At 39.7% G+C, this 27,757-nt stretch overlaps 2 protein-coding genes across 3 annotated transcripts in view; one reads left to right on the top strand and one right to left on the bottom strand.

Annotated features, from left to right (window-relative positions):
• The window catches only part of MED12L (mediator complex subunit 12L), a 271,105-nt gene that overhangs the window by 152,643 nt on the left and 90,705 nt on the right, over positions 1-27,757 (top strand). The window lies entirely within an intron of this gene.
• On the bottom strand, positions 12,017-17,463 carry LOC149318111 (P2Y purinoceptor 13-like). Its single transcript, XM_089509043.1, has 2 exons — positions 17,424-17,463; positions 12,017-13,298 (listed from the first exon to the last, which is right to left on the bottom strand). Exon 2 carries the CDS (start codon positions 13,281-13,283, stop codon positions 12,273-12,275), a length of 1,011 nt encoding a protein of 336 aa, XP_089365169.1. The 5' UTR covers positions 13,284-13,298; positions 17,424-17,463; the 3' UTR covers positions 12,017-12,272.

The following is a 27,757-nucleotide window of genomic DNA, read 5'->3' as shown; positions in this document are numbered from 1 at the left end:
TATATACCACTTCATACCGCCTAAGCAGTGTCTAAGGGGTTTACAAATGTAAGCGAATTGCCCTCCAACAATCTGGGTACTCGTTTTAGCGGCCTCGGAAAGATGCAAGCCTGAGTCAAGCTTGAGCCCTTTTGCTTGTCTTGAACTCGCAACCTTAGGGTTTTGAGTGAGTGGCTGCAGTACAGGCATTTAACCACTGTGCCACCAGGGCTCCAGTCAAGAACACTGAGCTAATGTCAGAAGTATTTCTGAGTCCTCAGAGGCATAAAGACCAATTCTTCTTACTTAAGTCATAAAAAAAGGGTTTTCTCCACTCAGAGTTTCATCACTTTGATAATAACAGCTGTGCAAGCTATTTATGATGAATTTAAGTAGGGATGCAGTGAAATAAACTATACTTGTTTTAATAGTCATAATGCCACTACCTATTTGATCATCCTAAAGTTGTGATCATCAAAAATTATGTTATGTTTTATTCTGGTTGCATGGTTTATGAATTTTCTGATGCAACCTTCTTCTCCCTGCACCCCACTCCTGTAGATATTACTAAGATTGAATTGAAGATCTTTCTACATCTCTTTACATCTGACCTGAGATGGGCAAATGGTTCAGTTCTCATGAATTTCAGCTCACTAGTTATAAAAATTCCTTGGGAATCTCCCCCATCCCCATTCCAAATGTGTGAAATAAAAGATGTCAAGGAGTGAATAAATTAAGTAACAACCCCCCCCCCCCCCATAGATTTTTACCTTCCTTATCACAACTGTATTGGCAATTGGTCATGAGGAACATCAAACTATCCCTTTTCTATATGATCTCTACATTGGGATACCTAGAAGGCTGCTAACTTCCCTAGTTGCCTGTGTTTTGCTGTGGAAAAACTCAGATCCTTCAGGGAGGGAAAGAAAAATGTTTCTTCTACCATCATATTAGCCCAATCCTGCTCCCATATAAGTTTAAAAGGGGAGGCAGGATAAATAGGAAAGGTCTAGGTTCATTACGTTTTGGAATAAAGCATCTGAAAGAAGGGGGGGGGGGGGTTTGGATCCTGAACTGTCCTGATTTTTCTTTACTGTTGCTGAACTGTTGTTATTTAACTTATTTATATCCTGCCTTTCATCCAGGACAGGCTTCCTATCTCTGGTGAGTTGATAGGGCATAGGCAACATAGGACCTATTGCACCACTTAAATAAACCAGCTTATCTCTTCCGAATTGAAGCATAATTTGGGAGGAAGGTGGGTCCTATCACAAGGATTTTGCAGCTGAAACTGCTGGGTGAGTTCAGTCCGGCTGCAGCCCAGGTCCCAGGCGTGCTTCGGCAGCCTTATTTCGAAACTGGGAGCTTTCTGACTTTAAAAAATGGCCACCAAAGTGCGCCAGGGACTTGGGCTGCAGCTGGGCTGGACTCACTCAGTGGCAAAATCATTGTGATAGTTGCTTCCTGAATTACACCTCAGTTCAGAAGAGGTAAGTGGTGCGATAAGGTCCATAGATGTATATGGAATGGTAAAAATATTTCCATTATTTTTCAAAATAGAACCACAATGAAGGCTTTCCAATCCATCCTGAGTGAGAAGTGCAATTTAAAAGACTAAAGCTTTTTCCTGCTTTACTACTGGTTTTTCTTAACTGGAATAATTGTAGATTGAATATGACCAGTGTAAGAGCTTTGTTGCTGGAGTTAGGTGTGTTGGATATCAGGGTAGAAACAGGAGCATTTACTGTCATGATCGGAACTTTCCTAAGTAATTATCTTTCTTATGATAGGATAGATAAATAAACCAAAAAGAACTAAGCTTTTCAAGCTGCCACAACAATTGGTTGTTTTGTGCCATCGTTTCAATATTCTTTTAGAATGTGTATTTAGTGTCTGCTAGAGGTAAGCCACCTTTTACACAATACCCTGGAGAAGAGAAGCCACAGGGGTGAGACTGCTAGTACTTCTCTTCTGTGGTTGTATCCTTTCCAACTGACAGCATTTTGCATAGGTCTGGAAATTAGCAGCATGATTTTAGATTGCAGAAAAAAGTTAGGTATATTTGAAACAAAGCATATCCTGATATACTGGTATTCTTAAAGACATAAGTAAGCAAATTGAGCCCATGTAGTGTAAGGGTTAATTGTATGTAAAAATACTTAAGTGTCAGAATGTAGAGGGGATGACCTGATGCCACAAGTGAAAAGGTAAAACAAAACTTGCTTTTTTGTGCAAGCAGTTCAGTAATGGCTCCAGGGGCTGGCTGGTAATAGTCTCAGATCTTCAGTTGCTAAGCAAATGTCTCAAATGGTTACCCCCCCCCCCCCGTGCTTTAGAGTTCATACAGATGAGATAAGAGTGTAAAAACATCTCTGTTGGATCAGATTCTGGTTCATACAGTTGCCAAGCAGATGTTCTTGGGAAGGCCAGAAGCAGGGCATGAAGGCAGTGGTGTTGTTCCATCATGAATCCCATTTGGAAAGAAAAGTGGGATATAAATCCCATAAAAGAAAAGAAAAGAACGAGTATTCAGTGAAATGTAGTTGAACCTTGTTCTTTCAGAACAGAATCTGAACCTGGAGTTGAATATTGTTCTCTCAAAATGTGTTCTGCCTTTTCTACGTTTATTTCCGGCTCGTGATCTGGGCTAAACGGCATGATTCTCACTGAATCCGCTTTCAGAAACTGATTCAGAAAGGTAGGCAATGCTTTTTGCTCATTTTTGCCCATTTAATCTGTGTCAAAAAGACGCTGGGGAAATGGGATGTTTTTTGGGCTGAATCGATTTATTTAGAAATAAATTGATTCATCCCAAGTGGGAACTAGGAGGATTTGAATCGGAATCGAATCTGCCTTGGTTCCAACTGGCAGCCCAGCCCGGGGGGCAGCTGGCAGGGCCCGGTCTTTCCTGGCCCCAAAATCCCTGGCCTAGCCTCCTTACCAGCTTACCACTGACCGGGTTCCCTGGGCTTTTAAAAAAATTTCCTATGGCTGGGAAGGCCGGAAGGAGGTTGCATAGATGCAGGAGGCCTTGTGACCTCCTTCCTGGCTTTACTCCAGCTTCTCTGCGACCTTCTTCCGGCTTTCCCGGCCACAGAAAATTTTTTAAAAAGGCTCAGGGAACCCAGCCAGCAGCCAAAAAAGCTGGTAAGGATGCTGGGCCAGGGATTTGGGGTCCAGGAGAGGCCAGAGACAGGCAGGGAAATCAAGCTGCCAATTCCTGAACCGATTCCTGAAACTAGTGCAAACATAGTGGGAATTACGTTTTTTCAGAACCGGTTTCAGGAATCGGTTCAGGAAATGGATTTTCTGCTAAGTAAGAATAGGCCCTGAATTTCTTTAACATATTTGACAAGGAAATGTAGGCAAACTAATCCTTTAGAATATTTTCAGCATGCCTTCTCAACTTTCCTGATTGTGCAGGGCAGTGCTGATTAATCTTCTCTCCTCTCATTTTTTCAGCTGTTTTTAAAAAAAATGTTCTAGTTTCATCCTCCTCTTCTCACTCTTCTTGTGCTCAGTTTACTTCAGTTGCTGCAAACTAACTTCAAAGTACAAACATAGTTAGCAGGGGGAGAGGGGAGGGTGGAATCTTGCCCTTCTTGAACATGCTCAAGCAAAAGCAAACTGCTGCAGCCCCTCCTAGCTTGAATGTTTGTCCTCATTAACAGCTTTTGCCCTCTTGAGCAGATATCGATGTTGCTCGATCACACGTATCCTGATCTCTGAAATGTTGGAGGGTAGCTGTAGGATTAATCTTCTTCATAGTACTTGGACAAGCCAGAACTTTAAAAAAAATGTTTCAGGGGTGGGGGAGCAGAAGATGATATTCTTAATTCAGCCTCTCATCTTGCCCTTCCTTGCTATGAAAACTGATTTTTGGCCTCCCTCTCTAAAAGATGAAAGAAGTTGAAAAGCAGCTGTTTCAAGAGGCTCACAAACTTTTGGCATGCTCTTGTTTTAAGGAGCAGTTTTGCTTTATACTGTGGTTACACCCATCATTAGGGTTAGGCCCCTTACTGTGTTGCAGTATGTCCTGCCAGCACATTTTTACATGCTATAGTAACTAATCATCTATTGCTTATTAAATATGGTAGAAAATACAAGAAGAAAACAGAGCTGCATGCACATAACTTCCCCTTTTGTGCCTATTCCCAAGGCTGTATTAACTTGCAAGTTAACAGTTGAATATCATTGTACATAGAAGCATCTCATGAGATGATATCCAGCCACCCGTTTCAAGTAATAACCTTAACAGGGAATGATTAGCTTGTTTATTAACCAGATATCACCACTGATATCAATTCCTGTCAACACAGATCAAAACAACTGTAAGGCATATGCAATGACTCATTATTTTCCCTCTCCCTGTCTCTGTCTTGCCCTCCCTCTGCTATAGTGTTAAATGCTAAGTGTATGACTACTTCTGTTTTCTCAGTTGCTCCTTGACAGCCGTGGCTAATATTACAGGAAAATCGCATCACAGGTGGATAGATTTGATAGAGGAAGCCACAACCCTGAGTTTTGAAGAGCTGAGCAACATGCTTAATAACAGGATCTTTTTAATCTCTCTCATTTATTGGGTTTCCAGAATTCAAAATTATGTGACAGCACCTAACGACAACAAATATTGGATGGCTCATGATAGTGGCTTGCCAATGCATTTTCAACAAGCCATTCCCAAAATTTCACAGTACTTTTTGTGAAATTTCAGCTTTTCTTCAAACCTCTTGCAGTTTAGGGTTATTACTGTAGTACAGGTCATTTATTCATGTTTCATTTCCTCGCTTATAACACTATGCAAAGGGATCTTGCAGCACCATTGAGACTAACTGAAAGATAGAAGTTGCTAGCTTGAACTTTGAGCCTCAAGTCTATTAAAACTCAATGCTACCAACTTTGATCTTTTAGTTAGTTTCAAAGGGGCTGCAACATCTCTTTGCATACTGATTTTCCAAACTAACATGGTTATATCTTTGAATTCTACAAGCCTGGTTTATAAAAGCAGTTCTGTTTTTGATGATAGCAAGTTGTACTGCGAAAATAATCTCCCTGTTGGCAATGAAGGTGTTGAAATTGCGTATTTAGCTTTCTTTTTCTTTTTTTCTTTTTTGAAAAAAGTGTTTGTAGTCTTAATCACACATACTCCCAAAAATTCTGTTTCTGTAAAGTCAGCTTCCTCTATTTCTAGCTGAGGACACTCAGAGTTCCTTCCTGGTTGAAAATTTGAATCATTATACTATGCTGGCTATGAGGAATTTAATTCGGAGTCATTGTTGAAACTTAGATAAGAGATGGCAAAAAAGAGGCATTTTACTTCCAGCTAACTGATTTTATATATTTATATATCTTAAAAAGTTATAGTATGAACAAATTACATCAGTTTTTTTTTCCTATGGCGCGTTACAGACCACCCAAAATGGGCAGTCTGCCACCACCATCATTTGCAGCGCGGAGGAGCCCCAGCGTACAAACCGTGCGGCTCCTCCGTGCTGCAAAAAGGAGCCCCAAAATGGCGCTTCTCTTTGCAGCTCGATTATGACGCCGCAAGGCACCAATGGTGCACTCATGGCATCATTTGTGCTGCGTGATGTGCGGATGCAATGCGTCCGCTATGTCAAGATGGCAGTGCCCGTGTGGAATGGGCGCTGCCATTTTGTGCGCGCTCCGCACGTATTAGGATTAGGGGCGTCAGGAAGTGACGCCCCTTTCTAATCCTAGTACTCACAGAGCGCATACTTTACACCCGTATGTAACGGGCCTTTCATATGTTTAGGGAATTATACTGTGTGTGTGTGTGTGTCTTCAAGTTGCCCGTCAACTTATGGTGACTCCATGAATTTGCTAGTTTTTTCTTAGGCAAGGAATCTTCAAAGATGGTTTTACCAGTAGCTGGTATTGGTTGGCATTCTCCCATCCAAGTTCCAACCAAAGCTGACGCTACTTAGCTTCCAGAATCAGACAGAATCCTGTGCCTTTAGAATATTTAGGCAAGTGGATTATTTATAATTAATTATACAGATAGGGTACTACAGTGCACCTGTGCCATACATGGGCATACAATATGGTGCATTAACCTTACAAGGAAGGTTAAGCTGCGGGATATATAATGGTGTGCACACTTTGCCACATGTGGGAGCACTCTCCCATTAAAACAGAATTGATCCCCTGTGTATGGGGAGGGCCCACTGTATTTCAACATGGTTTTGCCATTGTGAAGAAGGTAGTAAACATGTAAAAAGAAGATAAACATTTAATGCTGTCCGCTTAGGTCTTTTTGAAGCCATAAAACACTGAACTGTATTTCCTATCAGTAGCCAGTGTCATAGAAATTTGTGGTTATCCATTGTATAGTGCTATTATATAGTTTATTGCAGATATATTTTGTGGAATTCAAAGAATCTGGTGCAGTAAGAATTGCAGAGCCTGAAGGAACCTCAAAAGTAATCAAGTTCACATTTCTAGTGTCTCTAACATCCAGCCTCTGTTTACAAACTTCTAACAGTTTGTTTAAGAACTACCAACACTGTTGAATAGTGCATACTGTCAGAATGTTCTTTCTAATTTGTTTAATCTGAATCCCTGAGTACACAATATTTAAATTATGTAATACAGAATTAGAGACTGAGGGAACTATCCTATATAGTTTCAAAGGGGGGAAAATGCTCATTGACCATGGCAAAAAAGTTTGAAAAAGGTCTAAACATAATGCATAAAGGTTGCATGGAATTCAAAGGAACAGCACTATTAGCTGAAGCTTATAGAAAAAAATTGTGGATGAACAAAGGAAATATGAGCAAGAAGCTTGAGAAGAAGAATAGAATAAAATGCCTCACCCTAAGCACTGTACCAAACATTCTCCAGCTCTAGCACTTTTTGTAAAAAATGGCACAACATGGAAAAATGTCTAATAATAGCCAAATACAGAACAGCTATTAAAAGGGAAGGAAGCCTTTTACAGGGCCTTCAAGAACTGAGATGTCAGCCTTATTGTAGATAAAGGGATGAATATGTTCTCCTGATGATTTTTGGGATTACTACTTTCATCCTATATTGTTAAGAAGCCAAAATCAACTTCAAACAATACCTTTTATCAGAGTAAATAAAACCACTGGCTTTTGCCTTATTCAGTAAGAAAGACCATCTGTTTTTGGCAGGCTTCTCATGTTTAAGAGTAATTTGGCAGACAGATGTAGTATAATCATACTATACCTATCAAATTTAGGCAACACAGGTAGGTTAGAATTTTGTTCAGGTTTTTTTTCTTATAAGAATTTACCAGAAGTCACAATTTCTTTATAAATGGGACAGGGGGAAAACACACTGGGAAGTAAAAAATCCAAAGCAAAACCCACACATTTCTCCATCAAAATCTCACAAATAAACCTTTCATCTGCAGTCCTTGTTTTTCTGGTATATTTCACTTTCTCCAGTATAGAATCAAATGTACAAAACACATGCGTTACTGATAATTCTTTGCATGCCAATAATTGTATATAATTTAACATTTATGTTTGGATACATGTAATCATATGATGAACAACAGGGACTTATTTGTGTATGTAGAAATTGCAGTACAGCCACATGCACATTAATTCCATGGAATGATAAATATTTTACTGTAGAAAATTTCATCTGCATATTGCCTAAGCTTTCATAAATTTGGATGGATTTGCTAGATTGGCTATCAAGAACAGGCTGGTCTGATGCTGAATTTGAAGTCTGAAATGTTATTTAGAATTAATGATTTTTTTATGATTGCAAGTTTAAGAAGTCAACTGAATATTTATTTATTCATTTGAATACTTGTTTGTTTGTTTAATTTGCAAGCACCTTTCTGTCAGCACAATAACTCAACTATGAAATGTTTACTTGAATATGTCACAGGCATCAGTATGTGTGAATTTCATTTCCCTGAACTGAGTATATATTTTGGAAGTAAAGAGCAAAAAGGAGACTCTATAGCAGGGGTAGGCAACCGTTTTGAGCAGGGGGCCGGGTTACTGTCCCTCAGACAACTGGGGGGCCGAAGCCAAAAAATAAATAATTAAATAATTTTTTAAAAAATTAAATAAATAAATAAACCGGGACAAATGTAGGACAATATTTTCAAATGGTGGACACTTTTTTTTAAAAAAGTGAAGGACACGCAAAAAAATTTGCTGATTTTTAAAAAAATGTTAATATAAATGCATGTTTCTGAGGCGTCTATAGACAATTGCCTCCCTTGCCCCTGCGCGTGAGAGGCCAAAGGCCCCGGCGGCAATCGGTGGCAGGACCGGACTGGGGCCGGTCCCAAGGCCTCGCCGGGCTGCATCCGGCCCACGGGCCACAGGTTGCCTACCCCTGCTCTATAGCATTACTTATCAGGGGGCAACTGACTGCTATACAATATTAGATAATTCTTGTCTATGTGATAGGCACTTAAATATAAGATACATGTCCAAATCCATCTTCATGAGAGGATAGTACAGTCATTCCACAGCTTACAAGCTAAGCTTTCCTTCTCAGAGTTACCATTTATCCTTGTCTGAAGATACTAGAAGCAAGTATCCATTACCTGAGCTTTTGAAGTGGTCTTTACTTGTGGTTGACTTTTTGCTTGTCTTCCACTTTCAAATAACCATGACACAGACACCTGTCTATAAAAATAAGGCATGTATAATTTTGAGGCATCAGTCCTTTGTGCATTTAGCTTTCCTGAGAGTACACTGCAGAAAACAGTGTGTAACTTGTCTTCCAGTAAAAAGGGTGATTTTGCATATTATACCATATATAGGCCTGTTACAGACAGCCAAAATCAAGCTGCTTCGAGTCACAGTGGAGGTACGGTGTTTCAATGGTGCATGCATCCTAAGAGTCCAGAGGTCACACCACAGCCACGCTCCAGCCTTAAGGACTGGAGCATGGCTTTGGTGTGGCTTCTGGACTCTTAGGACACATGCATCATTGAAACACTGTACCTCCACTGTGACTCGAAGCAGCTTTATTTTGGCTGTCTGTAACAGGCCATAAATTAGATAATACCACTTGGATAGTGAAAATGAAATGCACAGATATTGGATGGTTGACACCTGAATTGGCAACAGTGCATGCGAAAGGGATCTAGGAGTCTTAGCGGACCATAACCTGAACATGACTCAGCGGTATGATGCAGTAGCTAGGAAATACAATCCTAGGATGTTTCAATAGGAGTATGATGTCTAGATTGAGGAAAGTAATAGTGACACTTTATTCTGCTTTGGTCAGACCCCACCTAGAATACTGGGTCCTGTTCTGGGCACCACAATTCAAGAGGGATATCGGCAAGTGGAAGTGTGTCCAGAGGAAGGTGACCAAAATGGTGAAAGCCATGCCCTATGAGGAGTGGCCTAGGGTATGTTCAGCATGGAGAAGAGAAGGTTAAGAGGTGACATAATAGCCATGTTTACATAATTGAAGGGATGCCAGATTGAGGATGGAACAAGCTTGTTTTCTACTACTCCAGAGATTAGGACACAGAGCAATGAATTTAAAATACAGGAAAAGAGATTCCACTTAAAAAGAAAGAACTTTCTTGATGGTAAGAACTCTTCAGCAGTGTAATATGCTGCTTCAGAGTGTGGTAGAGTCTCCTTCTTTGGAGGTTTTTAAACAGAGGCTGGATGGCCATCTGTCAGGAGTGCTTTGTGTCTTTCATCATGGCAGGGGATAAGACTCTTCCAATTCTATGATTCTATATACAGAAGAGGAGTTGGAGCTGCTGCTGAGGACAAAGCTGAACAGACCAGGCTAATGACACCATCATTTCAAAGAGGGGCTGCAATAACAGCCTGGTCGTTGACACCCAGGTGATCCTATCCAAGGGAGAAGCAGCACTGTCCCTGCTGATGCAGAGTCCCATGTGCCAACTGGATAGATGCTTTGCAACTTCTGCAGAGTCCCTTGTCCCTCCCAGGTCTCTGAAAGAGTCTGAAAGAGAAGCCAGGACACCAATAAGGTTGTCAAGTCGTGTCTGACCATTACTAAGCTGAAGAGCCAGCGTTGTCACAGACAACACTATGGTCATGTGGCCAGCATGACTACACAGAATGCTGTTACCTTCCTACCAAAGTGATACCTATTTATCTACTTGCATTTGAATGCTTTTGAACTGCTAGTTTGGCAGAAGCTGGGACTAGTAACAGGAGCTCACTCCATCATGTGCAGTTGCACCTTGAACTGCCAACCTACCACTCTTGTAGTCTTCAGAATCAGCATCTTAACCACTGAGCTATAAGAGCCAACTAAAAAACTATTTAAATTTTTAAAAAATTAAAAATACAAACCAATTCTGTAAAAGTCTAAAACACAATTAGAACATTTGTTATATGCTGTCTGCAATGCCTGCCTCAAAGACAACACAATTTCTTTACTGCTGTGTATGGATATACTCCTTAATAAGCATCACAGCGAGACTAAAATGTGCCAAACAGCTACTGTTATGGAGGGTGACACTGGCAGACAATCTCCCAGAGACAATGGCAGTGGTACCATAGCTAATGCTTGCTAGTACTGTGCAGAGGGAGGCATGGCAACCCTCCCCTTTGGGGATCTTTTATCATGATTTATTTTTATTTATTTATTGGATTTATATTCTGCCTTTCTCCTAAAAGGGGATTCAAGGAGGCTTGAATCCATGGAAACTGTTATGGTGGAAACCGTTACTATGGAAATGCTCTGATGGAGACAATCCAACATGAAACAAGTGATAGTGCCAGGATGTACCCAACAAGCTAATGAGGCAAAGTAGAGGATAGCTATGAGAAGCACCGGGTTAACGATGCAACTGGATTCAAGCTAAAAAAAATTCAGATGTTGACATACTCAGAGGCAAAAGGAAAGTCTGAAGTTGTACAAAACATATTATAGGAACTTGGAATGTGAGAAGCATGAATCAGGAAAAGCTAGACATAATAAAACAAGAAATGGAGCTTAAAAACATTGCACTACTTGGAGTCAGCAAGCCGAAGTGGACAGGAATGGGACATTTATAGAGTCAGACAATTATATAGTGTTTCATTCAGGAAATGAAAGGACAAGAAGAAATGGGGTGGCATTAACAGTGAAGAGAGATGTAGCAAAAGCAGTCAAGGTCTATAATGCAAAGATTGACTGAATCATATCAAGACTTCAGGGTCCAGCAGGGAAACGCTACCTGTTTCCAATTCCTGGAATAAATTTTCTATCAAGGAGACCAAAACATTCTCTTTCCCTTGGCTAAGCCTAACACTAACTTGAAATAGATCTAGATATGGGCAGAAATACTCCTTCAGGTAACATGGCCCTGAATCAGCTTGCTCTATATAGCAAAGAGTACCATTTTGTAAGTTAACTATTCAATATGTGTTGCATTTTATGTTGTTAAAACAGTACAATAAGTTTAAATTTGATTTAAAAAGTAGACTATTGTATTTATTTCAGTTTCCACAAGACGTATTGTATATACTTCCACAAAATCTCTAGCCTTCCCAACAAAACCTTTTTTAAAAAGCTTAAAATTTCTGGAACTCCAACAGCATTAGTTCTGTTATTAAAAACAGTAACATTTACAAAATAAAATTAAAGCCCTACTGAGATCAGTCAAACTTGCTAGCAGATAAGTGTACAGAGGAATCTTCTTTTGTATAACTGCGGGAATTGCTTTAACAAAAGGCAGATATATTTGTGACTGCTTGCTATTGATGGGGTAAATTTAAGGGTACAAGAGGTACATTATTATAGGTAGGTATACTGTACTTAGGATGAAATATCTGGAATGTATTGCCAGCATGGTATAAGGGTTTGAGGGTTGGGCTACAATTCTGGAGACCAGGCTTTCAATCCCCGCTTGGCTATGGAAATCCATTGGATGACCTTGAAGAAATCACATTCTCTGAGCCTCAGATGAAGGCAAAGGCAAAGGCAAATCCCCTCTGAAAAAATCTCGCCAAGAAACTCCCATGAGCCTTAGAGTTTCCATAAGTCAAAAATTACTTGAAAGTACACAACAACAACAATATTGCCACAATACTATGTCATAAACTATACATTAGTATACTTCAGTAGTATATACAAAATATATAATATAGCACAGCTAAATTTTTTATTTTTATTTTATATATAAATACAAACATTAGACATACCACACATAACACACACTTAGATACCAACTAATAAACATACACTAGCACAGCTAAAATTTTAACACATTAGAACTGAACTGCAGCAAATAACAACTTCTTTAAATTAATATATTTTAATTTGGTGGTATGATAGCGCAGATTTGAAAGGGTCTATGCAGATATTCCAGTGTCTAATGCGATAGTCAGATTTTCTTGTGTAGTATTCCTAGATTTTTGTAATTTAACACAGAAAGCTTTTTCTACAAAGTGACGGCACATTAATATGTATATCAAGGGGTCCATGCATATGTTTGCAGTTGCTAACCAAAGAGTGGTTTCTTTTGCTATGTATAATTGGTTCTGTACAGCACAGTCAATACGTTTGCCAGTTTGGCTAAGAGTGTAAGGTACTCTAGCAAAATGAAAAGGGGCAAAGCAAATGAAAAAAACAGCCACAATTATAAATACTTTACTCTTAGCTCTTTGTTTGATCTTGCATTCTTTTGTTTGTGTTTTTATGTAAGAACTATAGATCTTTCTAGCAATAATTATGTAAACCAGGAGGATTAGGATCAGCACAGTCCAGAAGACAAGTTGGCATATGTAGTTGACAGCTTCATGCCATTTCAGTCCCAAGTGATTCTTCAAAGAAGCACATTTCTTGACAGTGAGTGGTGTTGCTTCACGGTTTGACAAAATCACATTTGGCAAGGAAAGGACAAAAAAGAAGAACCACACAAACCCAGAAAGAATTTTTGCTGAAGTGACATCATGTAACCAAAACTTCCCAAATGGCCTAATGATCTTGAGAAACCTGTCTATAGAAATAAGTCCAAGCAGTACTATGCTGATATACATAGTCTCGTAAAATATGACAGCTGAAAAACGGCAAACAAAAGCTTTAAGTTGCCATAGTCCCAGTTCTGAATCTGTTAGAATCTTAAATGGCAGCATAAGTGTCATTATAAAATCAGAAACCAAGATGTTCTTAAGATATACAATGAAACTTGATGAGCTTTGAATCTGGAAAAAAGCCAACACAGCTAAACTGTTGAGTAGAAATCCAGCAACGAAAAGAAAGCTGTACAAGAGTGGGAATACCACATGGGCTATCCGGGTGTCTCGCAGGCATTGTCCAGAGAAAGATGATGTCCCATTGGAGATGTCGATGCTTCCATTCATGGTTTAGAAATGTGACTGAGGAAAAAAATATTTGATGAAATGCAAGTATTTATAAAAAACCTTTAAATATATTTTAAAATAAAGTAAGAAAAAAGATATTTTACTTCACAATCTAGTGCTTTAAAATACTGGAAGCAAGACGTTGAAAAATTGTATCCCCATATTAACCTGCTCATGCTCTAAGACAGTGATGGCGAACCTTTTTAGTTTGCCGTGCCAAGGGTGGAGCTTCTGCCCTCTGGGGGTGGGGCCCTGTGCCAGAGGCGGGGCTTCCACCCTCCAAGGGCAGGGCTTCCACCCTCCAGGGGCGGTTCTTTCCCCCGCGCCCTTTCCCGGCCTCCAGTTGTCTCTGAGAGACAGCTGGAAGTCGGGGGAAATTGGGGGAGGGGGGACAGGCGCACGCCTGCTCCTCCTGCCCTTCCCTTGGCCTCCAGCTGTTTCTCAGAGGACACCTTCGGAGGACACCTCTGGCCTGGTGAAGCCCTGCAGGCAGGAGGAGGAGGAAGCCGGTGCCCCCTGCTCCTCTCCTCGGGGCTTCGCCAGGCCGGAGGTGTCCTCCGAAGGACACCTCAGGTCGGGCAAAGCCCCGCGGGCAGGAGGAGGAGAAAGCCGGTGGCCCCTGCTCCTCTCCTTGGGGCTTTGCCAGGCCGGAGGTGTCTTCCAAAGGGCACCTCAGGTCGGGCAAAGCCCCGTGGGCAGGAGGAAGAGCAGGAGGCCACCCGCTCTTACTTCCCCAGCCCTTTTCCTTCCTTCCCTGCAATCAATTTTTAGTATGGTGCAGCAAATAGAACTTTTGACGGGGTGTATGTAGTGGTTTTTTTAACCCTTACCATTCTGTTTTAATGTTTCTAATGCTCTTTTTAACTTGTATTTTTAACCTCAAATTTATTTATTTTTAACTTTTGTGTTAAACTGTGTTTTAAACTGTGTTGTATTTTTTTTTTAAAAAAAATGCTGTACTTTGCCTTGAATCGCATGATAACAGGATATAAAAGGCAAGATAGAAAACAAAGAGATGAAAACAAACAAACAAAATTTTTAAGTAACATAGACGTTTGCTTAAGGTATAGCTTACTTGCAAATTAACTTACTTGCTATTCACTGCTATGATCTCTGGAATAGCGGTATATAAATAAAATTAATTAATTAATTAATTAATTAATTAATATGGAGAAGCAATCTTATCAATTTGTATGGCATATACAAAGTTATTTTATTGCTTGATAAACATAAGCTTAGTTAGGAGCTGATGTTTACCTAGAAATCGGGGGATTGGCTTTGCATTTTATGTGGAAATGTATAATTCTATTCCCACACTTGAGGGGAGTTTGGCAAATGGGGAAATTCCTTCTTTTCTATGAGATAAAATCCAAGCTGTCCCAACAAGTAATTTGCTTCATACTCATGGGGATATGTGTGAGTTTACAGAGGATTGGGTAGTCAGTGCACATGGGGATATGCATGAGTTTGCAGAAGCATGGGTAGTCAGTGCACAAATTGGTTCTATTATATTTATTTTAATTATTTTATTGATATTATATATAGTGATATTATTTATAGGCTGCCCATTAGCAACATTCTCTGGGTTGCTCATAAAATAAAAATAAGAAATTAAAAATACAACAATAAAATAAAAATGTAGCAAATAAATCACTGGACCAAAAAGCAACACCATATAAGACCAAAAACAGGTAAAAGAAAGAATAAAAAGCAACACAGCAAAAAATAAATGTTAAAAATAGGGTTTGAGGAGATAAAAGCTTCTCTGATATTGAAAAAGACACTAAAGAGATTATCAGACGCCTGAAAGTGATGGGAGCAAAGTGGGACACTCCTGTCACAACTGCACGATTGGGGCAAGAATATCAGATAATGTCAAGTGATGCTTGACGGTGTCTGATATTCTTGCCCCAATTGCACAATTGTGACAGATAATCTCCTAAAACAGGTACCAGGTTGAGATGCTGGGTGGGCATTTAATAACTGGGTTACCACAGATGAAAAGGTCATTTTTGTCAGGGACATTAGCAAGGTCATATGCAGGTCCAGTTTAGGATTTGTGTAGGTACCTGTTTCAACAGACAATTCTTCAAGCACTGAGATCTCGAACTGTGCAGGGATTTTAAATTCCAAACCAGTTCTTTGAAATGCACCCAGTCAGGGACTGATTGTATGTCCTCTTGTGCTCCTTTTGAATCCTATATAAAGTTGCTCAGTCTCTGTCCTTAGAAAGAAACAAGAGCTTTAGGCAGATATTGTAGTGACTTGGAACCTTATTGCACACACAATTTTCAACATTTTGGGGACTGAAGGAGGATGCTTGTGTGCGTGCTCATCCTGCAGAAAACGGAATTTATTGCACAGGAAAACGTCCTCCAAGAGGACCCGTTCCATCCCCTGGCGCACACCCATTCGCATCAAGTCCTGACAGGCGCCATTTTTTGCTGACGGAAGGTAGTCTGTCAGGCAAAAATCATGCCCGTCAGGACTGGACGCAAACGGGTGCACACCGGGGGATGGAACAGGGCCTCTTGGAGTATGTCTTCCTGTGCGATAAACTTCGTTTTCTGCAGGACGTGTGTGCACACGAGCGTCCGCCTTCAGTCCCCAAAACGTTGAAAATTGTGTGTGCGATAAGGTCCTTGTTTAAGAGTGGGCATAAAGCTGTCTATACATAAAAATATGACTTAAGTTGCAATAATAAACTGCACTACTGCACTTCAATCAATAATGCAAACAAAACATAGGTAGTCATATTTGTTAGAAGGAGACAGCAGTGCTTTGGAGAGTTTGTTTGTTGGTTTGTTTGTTTTCTCCCTCTTATTCTGTCCTGGAGAATTCTAGACCCCTACAGCCACAGAGTTTAAGCGGAAGTCCTTAATTTGGCAAAAGATATTGCAATTTGCAGCCCATGTTATCTGATGGAACCTTTTGCCAAATGAAGTATGTTAGTCTATAAGGTACTACTAGGCCCTTTGATTTTGTGTCTGCTCTTCCTAAAACAGTCCAACAAAAGGGACTTCTGAGTATCTGTGTTTTCTTTTTCTTTTGTAAAGATACACATTGGACTGTAACATTTAATTCATCTCTGTGAAGATTTATGTTGTATATGGCTCCCCAAACAATAGATACACATTTAAAGTAGTGTTTCTTGTTCAGATATTCTTGGGGGGGGGTTTCTTATGTCCTCAGGACACATGGGGATTATATCGAGATTTTGCCCTCACATTTCAGTCACTAAACTGGAGGATTAGGAGGGTTCCACTGCCTGGTATAGTTTTGTATGACATTATTAAGTGCTTTGGAAATTTTTATCAAATTTGGTTCACAGTGTGGTGTGGGAGGACTACTAATTGGGGGGGGGGGATCATTAGACAAAAACCCTACCTTTTGCTACATGCAAAAAACTCCTTATTCTCCAGTTGTAGTAAAGAAACTGCCTTGAAAGGCTTGTTGAACTGGGGATGCCCAAGTTTAAATCCTCATCCAATGAAGAAAAAATAGAAAGAAAAAAAGACCAATCTGCTTAATCTACCTCACAGAAAACAGAGATGTTTGTGCCTTTTTTTGGGGGGGAGGGGGTTGTCTGAGCCACTCTGAGCTATTTAAAAAGAGGATTGGGTAAGAATATAATTTTTAAAAATCTGATTTAACAAGTCAGTGCTGGAAGAGGCCACAGCTTTATGGAAGAACACATGACTGCACTCAGAATGTCACTGGTGCAGTCTTTGGCGTTGCCAGGTAGAATTAGATAAGTTTCCTGACTGAAAATCCTGGAGAACTACTGCTATTTGGTTTTGATAATATTCAGCTAGACGAACCTATGGTTTGACTCAGTATAAGGCAACTTCTAGTGCTGTAGCCTAAATCTAAGTAGTGTAGTTTTTCTTGAAACCTTATGGAGCCCTGTTGAAATTATACAATAGTAAAACAACCAAAACTGTCCTGCAATAAATCTCATCTTTGCCAGTATGATTAAAATGCCTTGCGCGCGCGCACACACACACACACATCAAATATAAACTATGAATTATGGGAAAATATTTTTGCCCAGTTTTTTTCATCATTTTTCTGAGTAGCATGCTAGTAATTATTAAGGATCTGAATAAATAAGAGAAGTGCATGAACAAAATTACTTACCTCTCTGCAGGAATTTGTGACTGCTGTTTCAGAAGGCATACTCTTGCAAGCGTAGCCACAGCAGAGAAACTTCATTTCACAAGCTTGCATCTTATACTTGTTCTTCTTCCTCATTTATCACCAGTCACATTCTCTTCCCTCCTGCCCTCAACTGCAAGTCTCAAGGAAGAATAATGTATGACAGAGTTGGTCCCATCTTATTCTACAAGGATTCATTGTTTCAAAATATATTTAGTAATATGAAGTATGGAAGTTGTTTTCCACAAAAATAAAGAAAAGAAATACTGGGAAGAAATGAAAAAATAGTGGGAGAACCTGACTTCATAGTTTAGTAGATCATCTATGTAAGAAGATCAAAATATTTTATTTGCCACAGACTTTTCATTAGATTACTTTTACAAGTTGATACACCCTCCTACTGTTCTTATTTGGCAGGGAAAGTCTTGATCAACCCCCCATCATCCCACTTTTTCAGCTGCTTTTGAAATGTCCTAGTTTTTTCTCTTCTCCTCCCACTTTCTGCCTTTGTCCTCAGGTTATATAGTTGGCCCTCGGTATTCGACAACTTTCCATTTGTAGATTCAAACATTTGTGGATGGCACAATGGTGGCGCATGCACGCGGCAGTACCACGATTAGGGACAGCCCCCCGTTGTCTTGTGGTGAGTGCATGCAGCTGCACCAACATTATGTTTCATCATCCTCAGTGATGGCATGGTTGCATGCATGTGCCACCACAGTACAAGGGGGATTTTGAACATCTGTGGATTTTTGTATCCACATGAGGGGCCAGAAGAGATCCCCCACATATACTGAGGGGCCAGCTGTATAAATTGCTGCAAACTGAATTCAGAGTGCAAAAACAGTTTGCACTCAACTCATCAGAGGGGATGGGACAAGACAAGGGTATTGTTGCCCTACCCAGTAGTCCCAGGTAAAAGCAAGCTACTGCAGTCTCTCTGAGCTTGTGTTTTCTTCCCTATTAATAACTATCTTGATCTCAGTCTGATGGTGGTTAGCCATAAATGTCCCAGTTTTCATTTGTGAAATATTATTATACTCAGTTTTTGTTGTTTATTTTACTTTGAAAAAGGAAAAAAAAACTCAAGTAAAAAACAAAATATTGAAGCAGAGAAACAGTAAGCCACATTTCTCAGCATCTGATGAAATGAGCTACAGTCCACAAAGGTTTACCCAAAAAACAACAAACAAACAAACACACAAACAAAAAACCACACCCCCAAACACTTGTTAGCCCTTTAGGTGACACAGCAACTAGACTCTTCATTGTTATTTTTACTGAAGCAGACTGACATGATTACCCCAGATAAGACTAGAATGAGTGTTGGCAAAGCATGCGCTCTGCCACTGAGCAACTGTCTTTCCCATACTTCCTCTTTTGCCATTACACTTGACCTATTGCATTATAGCCTACCTTTACCCTGAAAACTAGATTTTATCTTAAGGAAACCATCTCATAGTACAGGTGTTAATAAATATATATCCCATAGCTGATAAGGATCAGTAGGTACAACCCGAAAGAACAGCATTGTAGGGTTTTTGCCAGGGCCTTGGACTTCAGAAAGACCCACTGGTGAGTCTAAGGACCACCACTGCCTCCCACTGCCCTTCATGAGGAGCTATATCACCTGCCAGGCATCTGACTGGGCTGTCAATCCCTAGCCACTTTTTGTGTGTGTGTCTGAGTTGACATGTGTGTATATGGACATACACACAAGATGCTTGTACTTCAAGCTTGTACGTGTGAATATGTCTGCTTCTCTGATCTTTCATCTCTATGTGGCTGTAATTTTTAGGGTGGGAGGTTGATTTTTTGACCTTATCTACTGGGCCTAGCTGTGACCTCTTCAAAACAGAGGTGTTAGAAGAACAATGTATCATGCCAGTTAGATCAGGCTGTGAGTAATGTTGTATTGCTGAAATTGCTGCCAGGAGCTTGCTTATTCTCAGCTTTAATGTGGTTCTTATAATATGAGTAAAAGTCCCCTTTTAAAAAGCGGGTAGAGAGGAGTAATATTAGAAGGTATGTCTAATATCTTAACTACTTGTAGTAACAAAATGCTATTGAAGTGTACGCTAAATTGAGTTTTTCTCTTGCTTCTCCCCAAACCCCAACAGAAATGAAACCATATTCCATAGGCATATAACCAGAACATGTCAGGTTGAACTTTAGGCAGCACTCTCATCTTGGGCATATTAATTTTCTGTTCAGAGAATGTGGGAACATTTAAGTAGCACAGTCCAAGAAAATACTAGATATTGCTGTGCTAATATGAAGGCAGTTTACATTCTGGCTGCGTGCTCAGATGTATTTCTGAGTTGGGAGTATGGAATTGCAGAGTTAATGATTTATAGTAATTTATAGAAATATTAACCCTTGTCCCAACTTTTCCACATTTTGTTATGTTACAACCTGAAAATAAAATGGATTTCATTGACATTGTTATAAATTGATGTATGTAAGACAGTATGTGAAGGTATGAAATACATCAAATGGTAACAATGCCAGTTAAATTAACTTCTGTTCCAGATTTTAACACAACAAAATGTGCAAAAAGCAAGTGGTGGTGGTGTATACTTGTGCAAGGCACTGTGTCCTGTTTTGTTCCACTGATTCAGCTATTTTGTGGCAAAACTTTGAGGCTAATCTGCTGTATGTTTACTCAGCTGTTAAGGCTTGCTGTCTTCACTGAGAATTGTTCCCCACTAAGCATATTTAGGATTGCTGCATACGGAATAGTTCTATACATGTCTGCTGAGAAGTTCTACATACTATACTAAATATACATTTTGTATGAATTGTGTCCCAATTTTCTCCCAACATAGGACTAATGGTGGCTTACAATACAATACAGATTACTGAAGTTCAGATGGCTTTCCTTGACAGTAAAAGGATGTTGTGTTGAACACAGTTTCTATTTACTTTGGAAAGGAAAAGGCTAAAGAGGGAAGTAGTTGGTTAGAAGGTGCTGGTGGGAACTGTAGACCAAGAGCATCTGGGTGGGCACACGATGCTATTCCTGCTCTATAGTATTGTATGCTTATCTTTATGGCACACATGCTTCTCCTAGTATAAAATCTAGTAATAGTTTTGTGTGAATGGTCTGATTCACAACAACAGAAGGCAGTAAAACCTCCCTCTCCCTAAAAAAAAATCCCCTTAGCTCTGCACTATTTACAACAATGCCAGTGACCTATGTCTGCTTCCGTGGTCACATGAAATCCTCTTTGTGGTCTTCTCAGAAGGAAGAACACAGAGTAGTGGGGAGAGTGTCATTATCATTGGCCAATTTTTAGACATCTTTAGATGAAGACATGAGTAATAGGCAGTAAAAAGAAGAAGTGAGAAAAATTAGTTGGGGTATAATTTTTTTTTAATAATCTCATACTGAAATTGTTTCATTTGAAAAAGCTTTAACATTTAATTATAGGGCACATTTAATGTTTATAATAATCTAAATATTGTCTAAATGTCAAAATCATATTTTGATATTTAAAAGTATTATTATCTTATGATAAATATCAACGTTGTGATCAGCTTATAGGACATCCTGAAATCATTGTGTTCTCTGTTCTTGCATATATTTAGCTTTATAGCATAGCACATATTGGTCTTTTTATTTCATTTAGGATAATGTAAGATCTCTTAGTGGCCATTCTAGTTGGGGATTGTTGGAATGGTAGTCCAAGTTGCAGGTTTCCCAAAACTCTGAATGTTTTTCTCTGTGATTATTCCCTTTTTTCCTTTCCCCAACCACTGTTGTGTGTATTCAAGTCATTTTTGACTTACACTAATCTGAAGCAAACATAGCAGAAGGTTTTTCTGGCAAGATTTATTCAGGACGGAGCAGCCTGGAAGGGTGCATGTGTGCCTCTCTTGCCTCAGAGGGAGAGGAGGGCCCAACCTGGTATCACCTCGTCTTCTGGGTGTCACCTGGTGTGGCCTGCACCCCCTGCACTCCTCCAGTGATGCCGCTGCATGCTTCTCTTGCTCTCTGCCCTTTCCCATTGCTCCTTTCATCCTCTCTTTCCATTTTTCCTGTCTCTTGCTTCACCCCATGCCTTCATAATATGTCCCAAATTGCTTTGTAGTTATGCCTCTCTCCATTCCTTGCTTACCCTTGCCTTTGCTGTGCTTTCTTCTCCTGCTTCTTGCACTCCGTTCCCTCCTTGCCTTAATTTGTGTCACTATTCCTCCCTCTCTTGCACTTTTTATTTTCTTATTCCTCACTGTTTGCTCCTTGAGCCCTGCCACTCCCTCCCTCTTTCCCCATCCATTGCCTGAAGCCTTCACCTTGCCCTCCTCCCTTGCTTCTTGCACTTCACCATTTATACATCTCACCTTGTTCCGTTCCTCCCCTGTTCCATCACTTTGCTTTGCTGTGGCCCCTTGTCTTGTACCATTTGTTGCACTTCCTATCCTCTCTCCTTTCCCTGAACTTGCATAACCTTGCTACTGTAGCATGCTTCCCCATATCTTACAACTTCCTTACATCTGGGCTTCTCTTCCCTTGCTTAACTTGATGGTACAATCTGCATTCTGAAGTGCAGACAATTAGGGCTGCTTCAAACAGGTTGCAGATAAGGAGGCTGGAGCAAGACAAGGAGTAGGGTGGTGGGCGGAGATATAAAGTAAGGTGGGGAAGTCAGTAGCAAGAGCAGTGATGGTGGTGGAGAGAAGATGGCAATAAAGGGGATGGCACTTTTCTTGACAAGTGAGAGTACATGGCAACATTTACTCTCTGTTCTATTCCTCCATTGGTTTCTGTCTGGTCTTCACAAGAAACTCCTATAAAACAGATTTCATCTAGTCTTTCTTACAGAATTGCAATATTCATCTGGGGAAGTAGACACTGGAACTGAGAGAGGCTGGGTCACAAATGTCAGTCATGTGTGTGAAACTTAATTCATTGGTTAAACAGACTCAAAGGCTTATTTCTCACAAAACAGTTGGACAGAATAGTAACCAAACATTTTGTCCTTTGTCTCTACCACTCTGTCCCTACAAGGGCTAGAGACTAAACATTTTTTTTAAAAAAAAAATGGGCCAGACAATGGTCCAAATGGGCAGTGGATGACATGCCCATAAGAACCTGCAAGAACACAAAGATGATGATCAGGTGGCGAGAAAGGATGGGAGAGAAGCGGGATGCTCCTGTTCTTATCGTGCAATTGTGGGAAGATTATCAGATGGCATCCTGCAGCGTCGCTCTCATCCCGTTCTTCTCCCATCCATGAAGCGGAATGGCTCTGTAACTTTCAATTGATGTGAAACTGCCATCAATAAAAAGTTACAGGGCCTTTCCACTTCACTGACGGGAGAAGGATGGGATGAGAGCACCACCGCAGGATGTCATCTGATAGTCTTCCTGCATTTCAATGATAAGAATGGGAGTATCCTGCTTCTCTCCTGTCCTTTTTCGCCTTCTGATAATCTCCTAAGAACTCCTAAGGCTTTCTCTTGGTATCCATTCCAGGCAAGTTTGGTGAGAACACAAGAAAGAGCCTTCTCAGTGGCTGCTCCCATGTCTCACCCTCTGCAACTCCCATCCATAGGAGGCTAGGTTGGCCCCCTCCCTGCTTTTCTTTTTCCTGGCAGGCAAAATCATATTTGTTTAACATGTAACTGTGCCAGGGAGGCTTTTTTAAAAATTGAGGGGTGTGTGTGTGTGTTTTAACTTTTGTATGTTTTATAATAATTCTATATTGTTATAATTGTGACAATTTTAATTGTTTTTTTTAAAATTATATTGTTAGATTTTAATTAATTTCCTTCTGTGAACCACCTTGGGTCCTACTCCAGGATAAAATCAAATCAAATCCCAGAAATTAGTTGAACCCTAGCCAAATGGGTGGCAAGACAGTGCTTTCAACAAACTGTGTGACCTACATGACTTTTCTGGTAATACCATCTTTGGAGGAGTAATGTCAAAGATGCTTAAAAGAGAAATCCTGGGGCCCCTAAAACCTATGGCATGGTAGGCAAATGAGACCAAGGACAGTGAAGAGAACGAAAGATGGAAGATTGCTCCGAAGCACATTAAGGCAATGTGACACTGTCAGAACAAGGGGAATAGTTTGTTAGTAATTTTTTCAGTTGTGTTGATTGATACTGCTTTCAGAGGCAAAACTGAAAACAGAATATTTGATGATGCCATAATTCCATGGATATTTTCTGTAAATAAAAGGCCTACATATGGAATCTGCACACAGCTTTCCTGCTGTGTACTCAAGTTTGTACAATCTATATATTATGATATATTATATATAATGCAAGAGTTACTGAGATGCATACAACATAAGTAGCTTTTGCTACACTGGTGTGTGGGGATAGGATTTAGTAGTTCTAAAAATCTACCCCTTTCAACAAGATCCTATATGACTGTGTTAAGGTCAGCATCAAAAGTCCCATCTCAGAAAGGTGGCAAGGGCACTTTCAGTAGAGTTGCTCCTAGTATAGTACACTTTCTCCACTACTTCCCTGACACCTAGTTTGATTAATTTTGGGCTCCAATTTAAGGCTTCTTTAATATAGGTTTATTTTATAGAAATGCCATTTCTTTCTACCATACACATTTTGTTGTTCTGTACTTTTGTTACCCCTTCCAGCAATTAGCTTACTTGCTAATTAGCTTACTTGCCGTTCACCGCTATGATCTTTGGAATAGCGGTATATAAATAAATAAAATTATTGTATGTTAAATTATAAGTGCAATGGACAATAGACAAACCACAGCACAGAGCTGCTTTCTTTTCCTGTTTACTTAGCATACTTTCACCTCCATGGTACAGCTATCTCTTGAAGAACAGTCACCACAACTGTGAATAGTTAATGGCTAGTGAGTTTGGATGGAAAGGTTTGCTATAAAGGCTACTGCAACTGGTTCCTGCTATGGGTTACAAATCAATTTCAGATGCTGCTTTGATATCTAGGTTTGACACTGCTCCACAAACTGTGCTTTGGTGTGACATCTTAACACAACCTTTATGTCCTTTATGTCTTACTGGTGCTAGTACAATTCACATAGCTGCTCTATTTCTGAGAGAAAGGTTCTCAGAACTAATTAGAGGTCACTTGCTGTTTTGAGATCAATATAATGCCCCTCCCAAAAGAATTTCAGAGCAGTTTGTACTAAGAATTGATCTTGATTTATAATAGTTGGCCAAAATAAAACCATGATATTTAGTAGTTGGTTTTTTGTTTTGTTTTTTAGGAAAAAACAGTTTATTTGTCAATATGTTTCCAAAGCAGAGAGGGATTATGCCTTCCATAGACTTGGTATATACTTTTGCAACCATCCAATATTTCAGGGATAAAACCGGGAGTCATGTGGCCAAGCAACATGAAAATGTGCTCAAGATGGCAAAAGTACTGTACGACCCCTGCATCCATGGGGAATATGTTCTGAACTTACAGTGGAAATACAAAACATTTTGGATAATCGTGAACTCTAGACATTTCTAAGTCCTCCAGTGTGATTCTACCAGAGACATACCATAGAATCACACCAGAGGACTTAGAAAATGTTTAGAATTTATTTTTCTGGATATGGGTAAGTGAAACTCAGGGTACCAGTTCTGAGGAGACAGAGTTTGTACTGTAATTAATTATGATGAAAACACAAGTTATGAGAGGCTGCAGCGGTTTGCTTTTACCTGAGTCTACAGGGGAGGGCAAGATTCTGCCCCCTCTATTCCCTTCCCCTTTCTTTTTGATTTAATTGAATGCAAACTACTTTCCCACTTTGAACCCAGTTTGCAGCAGCTGAAGTAATCTGAGGATGAAAACAGAAATGGGAGGAGGAGAGAGAGAAACTGGGACATTTAAAAAGCAATTGAAAATATGGGAGAACAGAGAATTAATTGGGGCCATCTCTGCTAAAGCAGGACAGTTGGAGCAACCAATGCATGCAACATTGTTACAATCAAAGCAAGCTGTACTTCTGATGGGATAACATTTATTCCCTAAATGTCTTTGTCTGATAAAGGTTAAACATTCTTTTTAAAGTAAGGTTTTGACACAATCACAAGTCCCACCATGTTTACAAGTTGTTCATTATATACAAATACGCAACAAGAGTTTAATGTAATTTAGGCAAAGGAAGCAACTCATGCATATTTTCTGTACTTAAATCATTGCAGTAGGTGGATCCTTATAATGAAAACTCAGTAGTTAAAATTATTGGGGAAAAGTAAAATACAAGATCTTTGGAGGCAGGATGATTTATAATAAGTACTGCAAGTGTTCTTTTAAAATTTCAGAATAAAGAAAGCACTCAAAAGATGAGCACCACAAGAAACCCATATGTGGGAAGCTTCAGACACATGAAGCAGAATAACCCCAATGTGTTTTGATCCAAAAAACTCTTCTAAGGAAGCCAGTTTTAAATGCAGGGATACCCCAATTAACAAATTAGATGTGCTCTTTGGTTTTACTTCTTTAATAGAAATCTTGGTACCACGAGGCAGAAATAAAATGGGAAGAATAAGGACAAGTTCCTACACTACAAAAAAGAAGATCAGTTCAATATGTTTCAGCAAACTTTTTATTCAAAACTAACATTATGCAAATGGAAAAATGAAACCAGGTCAAGTAAACCTTCCATAGGTAAAGAAGAATATTTTGAATCTTCTAAGGACTAATTGAAAACTCTTTCCAAAATACATTCTGGGATGATTTTCCCCCTCTGAATAGCTTTTACTTTTCATATGATTTCCAGTTTGGTGGTAAAAATGATATAGGACGAGTCTCCCTTATCTGAAGTGCCTGGGACCAGAAGTGCTTAAGATTTTGGATTTTGGAATATTTGTATATACATAATGAGATATTTTGGAGATTGTACCCACGTCAAAACATGAAATTCATTTATGTTTCATATATACCTTATAAACATAGGAGATTATCACACAGGAGGCACAGTGTACTTCTCCCGTCCTTAAACTCTGCTAATCGCGTGATCAGAGGCTGTAGATTATCACATATCCCTGTGTTTCTGCCATCCTTCTCCTGTGTGTAAAGTGTAATGGAGCCATCCCTGCATGCTTCTCCTGTTGGTAAAGTGTAATGGAGTCGTCATTTGGTATTAACAGGGACTCCTGTTAATACCAAATGACGGCTCCATTACACTTTACCGATGGGAGAAGCATGTTGGGATGGCTCTGTTACACTTTACACATGGGAGAAGGACGGCAGAAGCATATGGGGGTGTGATAATCTTTGGCCTCTGATCACATAATTAGCAGAGTTGAAAGATGGGAGAAGGGCGCTGTGCCTCCCATGTGATATTCTCCATAGCTTGAAGGTAATTTTTATGCATGAAACAAAGTTTGTGTACATTGAACCATCAAAAAGCAAAGGTGTCACTATCTCAGTCACCCATGTGGGCAGTTTTGGATTTTGGAATATTTAGGATTTCAGAATTCTAGTTAAGGGATACTCAACCTATAGATATATGCATTTTCAACATGACAAGGTAACTGGTGAGACAGACTAATCTGTTTTCCCCTTTCGTTTCTGTTTTGCTCTTCACACATGCTTAGTAAGTGATTCTGGAGGCAGCTGCTGTTTACCATGCCTATTGTAGGCAGTTGAGCATAGCTACAGTAGGATCACTTAGAGTAAAATCCCATTTTCCCCTAGTTTAAGATTTATAGGATTTTTTTTATTGCAGACATGCTGCTGCATCCCAACACTAAGGCCTGTTACAGACTGCCAAAATAAAGCTGCTTCAGGTCTCTTTTGAGGTATGCTGTTTAAAAAATGCATGGGTCCTACGAGTCCGGAGGCCGTGCCAACGCCACACTCCATTCCTAAGCATCGGAGTGCAGCTTTTGGTGCAGCTTCCAGATTCTTAGGATGCATGCATCATTTAAATAGCATACCTCCAAAGAGACCCGAAGCAGCTTTATTTTGGCAGTCTGTAACAGGCCTAAGTTTGTCTTTCTGCAGCCCTACTTCACCATCTCTCCAATGCTAATGCTTCAAACGCCTCCTTTCCCCCAAAAAACCTGCAGCTAGACAGAAGACAAGAAAAGTGAAGGACTAGACTGAGCTTCTGTAAAAAGGCTTTGTAAAAAGGAGCTTCTTTGTCAGAAGTTTTGTTAACTGAGGTATGCCTGTATATTCATTTTAGTGGCCCAGAATTAAATAAGCAAATGTTGCCTTCTTGTGCTGATTTGCTTATTTCCCACTTCTTCATGGCTGGCCCACAGCTTGGAAAGTTAATTTTAAAAAGTAGTTCATTTCAATTTACAGTGTTTGAAAATCAACTAATTGTGACAGTGCTGAAAAATTATCTAGTGACATTATTTGTT

Source organism: Sceloporus occidentalis, unplaced genomic scaffold, assembly GCF_023333645.1.
Source record: "Sceloporus occidentalis isolate IW3139 unplaced genomic scaffold, rSceOcc1.0.p SCAF_2, whole genome shotgun sequence".
In the NCBI taxonomy this organism is placed as follows: domain Eukaryota; kingdom Metazoa; phylum Chordata; class Lepidosauria; order Squamata; family Phrynosomatidae; genus Sceloporus; species Sceloporus occidentalis.
Note: the sequence above shows the minus strand (reverse complement) of the source record. Positions and strands in the feature narration are given on the sequence as shown.